The sequence below is a fragment of the Trematomus bernacchii genome, unplaced genomic scaffold (genome assembly GCF_902827165.1).
Source record: "Trematomus bernacchii unplaced genomic scaffold, fTreBer1.1, whole genome shotgun sequence".
Taxonomy (NCBI): Eukaryota; Metazoa; Chordata; class Actinopteri; order Perciformes; family Nototheniidae; genus Trematomus; species Trematomus bernacchii.
The window spans coordinates 580,280-586,840 of NW_022987603.1; the positions used below are offsets into that span (position 1 = coordinate 580,280).

General features: G+C 38.8%; 1 protein-coding gene across 1 annotated transcript; it reads right to left on the reverse strand.

Moving 5' to 3' along the window:
* Window positions 1-224: 224 nt before the first annotated feature.
* On the reverse strand, window positions 225-6,444 carry zgc:86599 (uncharacterized protein LOC415253 homolog; the record flags this gene model as incomplete). Its single annotated transcript, XM_034130774.1, is given in 3 exon segments — window positions 225-324; window positions 4,673-4,743; window positions 6,279-6,444. Coding segments are annotated over 3 exon segments (268 nt in total), but the record flags the coding sequence as incomplete, so codon positions are not given.
* Window positions 6,445-6,561: the final 117 nt, after the last annotated feature.

Genomic DNA, 6,561 nt, shown 5'->3' on the forward strand with positions numbered 1-6,561 from the left:
TAATAATCTTATCGCAAAATATTTGATCCACTAATCTCGCTTTCTCAAAAAAGGGGTGGTCTGTTTGGAGTCAGTGTGGAGCTGGAGAGGTGCCCTTGAGCAAGGCACCGGACCTCAAAGTGCTCCCTGTTACAGTGTGTGTACCCGTGTGTGTATGAAACACGTAGAAGCCAGAGTGAAGGCTGATGAGTAAAGGACAGGTTTGAATGAAGGACTTGACGTACAGACGCATCCCACGATCCTCTGGCTGGTGATGGAGGGCACGATGTGAGGGTCGGCCTTAGAGCCGGCGTACGCTTTGGGCTTCAGCATGCTGTACGGGTCCTAAAGGAAACACACACACACACACACACACACGGGTTACATTCAAGATGAAGGGTGATTCATTAAGATCATCAAGAAGACTGTCATCCAGAAGGTGGACAGAGCGATGAGTGGAATTATCTGAGGTTATCAAGTCAAAATTGAAAAGAAAAGCTTGTTAACCCTTAGATGCCCGAGTGCCCGGACCCTACTCTCTTCCATCAGTGGCTCAAAAAGGACCCGTATTAGAATTATGTGTTTTTATGCCATTTTGGTTAAAAAAGATACTTTTATGATATTAGTATTATATTTTGGTTCAAACTAGAAATATTTTATATTTAATTTTTCACTACTTTCTACTTCTTACATGTTGAACACAAATACCTGTACTTTCTACTTCTTACATGTTGAACCCAAATACCTGTACTTTCTACTTCTTACATGTTGAACACAAATACCTGTACTTTCTACTTCTTACATGTTTGAACACAAATACCTGTACTTTCTACTTCTTACATGTTGAACCCAAATACCTGTACTTTCTACTAACAAATACCTGTACTTTCTACTTCTTACATGTTGAACACAAATACCTGTACTTTCTACTTCTTACATGTTGAACACAAATACCTGTACTTTCTACTTCTTACATGTTGAACCCAAATACCTGTACTTTCTACTTCTTACATGTTGAACCCAAATACCTGTACTTTCTACTTCTTACATGTTGAACACAAATACCTGTACTTTCTACTTCTTACATGTTGTACACAAATACCTGTACTTTCTACTTCTTACATGTTGCACACAAATACCTGTACTTTCTACTTCTTACATGTTGAACACAAATACCCAAATACCTGTACTCAGGTACTCTTTAAAACAGCTGCTAGTTATGGGTACTTTTTACTGAAGTACATTTCAAAGCCTCTTTACTTTTACTTGAGTAAAGAAGTTTAGTCAGTACTTCTACTTTCACCAGAGTATTTTTAAACACGAGTGTGTGTACTTCTACTTGAGTAAAGGATGTGTGTACTTCTACTTGAGTAAAGGATGTGTGTACTTCTACTTGAGTAAAGGATGTGTGTACTTCTACTTGAGTAAAGGATGTGTGTACTTCTACTTGAGTAAAGGATGTGTGTACTTCTACTTGGGTAAAGGATGTGTGTACTTCTACTTGGGTAAAGGATGTGTGTACTTCTACTTGGGTAAAGGATGTGTGTACTTCTACTTGGGTACAGGATGTGTGTACTTCTACTTGGGTAAAGGATGTGTGTACTTCTACTTGAGGTAAGGAGTGTATTATGAGTAAGTCGTACTTCTACTTGAGTAAAGGTCGTGTGTACTTCTACTTGAGTAAAGGTGTGTGTACTTCTACTGAGTAAAGGATGTGTGTACTTCTACTTGAGTAAAGGAGATGTGGTACTTCTACTTGAGTAAAAGGATGTGTGTACTTCTACTTGAGTAAAGGAGTGTGTACTTCTACTGAGTAAGGTCGTTTTGTACTTCTACTTGAGTAAAGGATGTGTGTACTTCTACTTGAGTAAAGGATGTGTGTACTTCTACTTGAGTAAAGGATGTGTGTACTTCTACTTGAGTAAAGGTCGTGTGTACTTCTACTTGAGTAAAGGATGTGTGTACTTCTACTTGAGTAAAGGATGCGTGTACTTCTACTTGAGTAAAGGATGCGTGTACTTTGTGACTTGAGTAAGGCTTCTACTTGGGTAAAGGATGCGTTGTTACTTCTACTTGAGTTAAAGGATGCGTGTACTTCTACTTGAGTAAAGGATGCGTGTACTTCTACTTGAGTAAAGGATGCGTGTACTTCTACTTGGGTAAAGGATGCGTGTACTTCTACTTGGGTAAAGGATGCGTGTACTTCTACTTGGGTAAAGGATGCGTGTACTTCTACTTGGGTACAGGATGCGTGTACTTCTACTTGGGTAAAGGATGCGTGTACTTCTACTTGGGTACAGGATGCGTGTACTTCTACTTGGGTAAAGGACGCGTGTACTTCTACTTGAGTAAAGGTCGCGTGTACTTCTACTTGAGTAAAGGACGCGTGTACTTCTACTTGAGTACAGGACGCGTGTACTTCTACTTGAGTACAGGACGCGTGTACTTCTACTAGAGTAAAGGACGGTGTGTACTTCTACTTGAGTAAAGGACGCGTGTACTTCTACTTGAGTAAAGGACGCGTGTACTTCTACTTGAGTAAAGGATGCGTGTACTTCTACTTGAGTAAAGGACGCGTGTACTTCTACTTGAGTAAAGACGCGTGTACTTCTACTTGAGTAAAGGACGCGTTGTACTTCTACTTGAGTAAAGGACGAGGTTGTACTTCTACTTGAGTAAAGGACGCGTGTACTTCCTACTTGAGTAAAGGACGCGTTGTACTTCTACTTGAGTCTAAGGACGCGTTGTACGTTCTACTTGAGTAAAGGACGCGTGTACTTCTACTTGAGTAAAGGACGCGTGTACTTCTACTTGAGTAAAGGACGCGTGTACTTCTACTTGAGTAAAGGACGCGTGTACTTCTACTTGAGTAAAGGACGCGTGTACTTCTACTTGAGTAAAGGACGCGTGTACTTCTACTTGAGTAAAGACGCGTGTGTACTTCTACTTGAGTAAAGGACGCGTTGTAATTTACTTGAGTAAAGGACGCGTTTGTACTTCTACTTGAGTAAAGGACGCGTGTACTTCTACTTGAGTAAAGGACGCGTGTACTTCTACTTGAGTAAAGGACGCGTGTACTTCTACTTGAGTAAAGGACGCGTGTACTTCTACTTGAGTAAAGGACGCGTGTACTTCTACTTGAGTAAAGGACGCGTGTACTTCTACTTGAGTAAAGGATGTGTACTTCTACTTGAGTAAAGGATGTGTGTACTTCTACTTGAGTAAAGGATGTGTGTACTTCTACTTGAGTAAAGGATGTGTGTACTTCTACTTGAGTAAAGGATGTGTGTACTTCTACTTGAGTAAAGGATGTGTGTACTTCTACTTGAGTAAAGGATGTGTGTACTTCTACTTGAGTAAAGGTCGTGTGTACTTCTACTTGAGTAAAGGTCGTGTGTACTTCTACTTGAGTAAAGGTCGTGTGTACTTCTACTTGAGTAAAGGATGTGTGTACTTCTACTTGGGTAAAGGATATGTGTGTACTTCTACTTGGGTAAAGGATATGTGTGTACTTCTACTTGAGTAAAGGATGTGTGTACTTCTACTTGAGTAAAGGATGTGTGTACTTCTACTTGGGTAAAGGTGTGTGTACTTCTACTTGGGTAAAGGATATGTGTGTACTTCTACTTGGGTAAAGGATATGTGTGTACTTCTACTTGGGTAAAGGATGTGTGTACTTCCACTTGAGTAAAGGACGTGTGTACTTCTACTTGAGTACAGGATGTGTGTACTTCTACTTGAGTACAGGACGTGTGTACTTCTACTTGAGTAAAGGACGTGTGTACTTCTACTTGAGTAAAGGACGTGTGTACTTCTACTTGAGTAAAGGACGTGTGTACTTCTACTTGAGTAAAGGACGTGTGTACTTCTACTTGAGTAAAGGTGTGTGTACTTTCACTTGAGTAAAGGTGTGTGTACTTTTGACATCTCTGGTTCCTGATTGCACACTAAATATTTTTTATTTTATTTGTATTTAACCAGATAAAAAAGCATTGAGATCAAACCTGGCCAAGAAGGCAGCAACGTTACACAAAACACAAACATATAAAATACAGAGAACATCACTAAGAAACCAAAAGAGAAAAAGTAGTCCCTACATTGAGCACATTAGGACCGTAAGAAAGGTGCACTACTTGTTACTGCAAGAGCAGCTGGTGGTGAGGACTTCAGACAACTTCAACTTAAAGCATGCGATAGAGACGAGTCACTAGGGCTGTGCGATTATGGCAAAAATCATAATCACGATTATTTTGGTCAATAATTGATATCACGATTATTAAATACGATTATTCATTGGCTTTGAAAACGTCAATTTATTGAACTTTAAAACAAATTAAAATAATAATTTGAACAGTATCTGTTTAACTGTTGATTACCCTGAACGTATAATTCAACTGAAAAACCAATACATAAAATAAATGATACTTTTATTTTGACATTTACATAAATATCAATAAAAAAGATCAACAAATATTTTGGAGCGCACTTCAACAAGCTACTAAACATATATAAATATGATAAATAAATTAGACTATAAAATCAATGAGATCAAATATGTTGCACGGTCACAACCAAGCAAAGCTAAATAATCGTTTTTTTCGATGATGTTGTTTTTGTAATCGTGGCAGGCCAAAATCGTAATTGCGATTACAAAGCGATGAATTGCACAGCCCTACACGTGCCTCTAACTCACCGACCCCTCCTTCATGGCCTTCATGATGATCTTCTCCATGCCGGTGGCCTGCTCCTCGTCAGTGGGGATTCCTGAGAGATAAAAGCGTTACACAATTAAACTTCTGAGGGTTTTTAATGCCTTACTTTAACCATAACCATGCTGTGGTTTTATTAAATGTGCCAACTGCTAGGACTGTCTTAGAGAAGATAGCATTTAGATGCGCAGCTCCACTGTCCTGGAATAGTCTGCAATTGAAATGGAAACTGAGCAATCTGGTGCCACTACATGTTTTTAAAGCTCGGTTGGATGCTACTCAATCGGAAGCTGTTGGTACCTGTGCATGTGGATAGTATGTAAACTGTAATCCCTGTAATGATGCTGTATGATGTCCTTTTGTTGTTCTGTTTATGTTTTTAATGTTTCATGTGGAACCTACTTGAGCAGGTCTCCCTTGAAAAAGAGGTCAATGATCTCAATGGGATACAACCTGGATAAATAAAGGTTTGAAATGAAATGAAATAACTACGACTAACTAGTACACCAAGGGGTGAACAAAATGAAGACTTATTTGCAATTGCAAGACGCATTTTGAATAACGTCTCAACACCTGAATATGTTCCTCATGTCTACTCCTTTGTTTCCGTGGACGTATACGACATAAAAACATCTCAACACCTTCATATGTTCCTTAGATAGACAGATGTGTAATTTATTGATCCCAAGTTGATGCTTCTTCTGTAACGAAATCATTAACCATTGTGTTCAGACGTAATATATATATATATGTATATATACAAACTTAAGTTGAAGAGAGAATTAACAACTAAATATTAAAAGTACAAATAAAATGTGTCTGTGTGTGTGTCTCTGTGTGTGTCTGTGTGTGTAAAAAAATATGATATCAAATATACACAATACACACATTCTGGATGATTAAAAAGTTCTTTAAAAAAGTCATAAATACTGCAGTTAGTAGCAGGAATATGTGCTTACATAGGATAACATGTATATATACTTATGTCACTTAGTTTTTATATTTGTATTGCTGCTACTCACTTTTAGCCATGGCTGTGTGATTGTCTTTATGAATAATGTGGTCTAACATGTCTCTATATTTAATAAGTTATATAAGGTAATGCCTGTTTTACCCCTTGTGCTGTAACACAGTAAATGACCCCGCTAACAGAGGACTTCTGGCTCATAGCATACAGCATATCATCTGCTGTCATATGTGAAAAGTATAATTAGAAACGTAGTGGAGAAGTATACATTAGTTTTGAAATACTCCACTGCTTAATCACATAAGACACTTAGCATTAGCTTACAGGCTAACGTCCTGTCAATGTGAGTTAGGTAACATTGGGTCTATACATACAACTAATGCTTTACATATATAAACAACTACCGTGGTTAAAAACAAAAGATGAATCATTAAGAAAATACATTTCTATGAGTTTAAATTAAAACTAAAAAGACGGAAAATCCTCTTTGACCTATCCATGCTAACGATGCTAATGCTAACCGGCAGTCACCGAGGGGATCGTTTGACCTTTTTAAAAGACCTTTAAAAGCAAATGTCTCGGGTTTTTAAAGATGTATATCACGGTGGTGGTTCTGGTCTCACCTCCAGCAGCCATGCCGCGACTCAGAGCCGGAACCGGGGCAGCACGGCATGTTTTAGCGGCTCTGAGAGCGGAGCGGAGCAACAACCTTGCAGCCATGTTTCTTCTTCTTTCTGGTCTCAAGTGGAGGAGGTATGACGTATGACGTGACGCAATACGTCATCACGGTTTTGTTCTGACTCTTCTTCTTCTTTGAGTTTGAAGGCGGTTGGCATCAAGTTTAAAGGTGCATTAGCGCCACCTGTCGGTTCCAGAGGGGATCAGACAATACAATATATATACAAT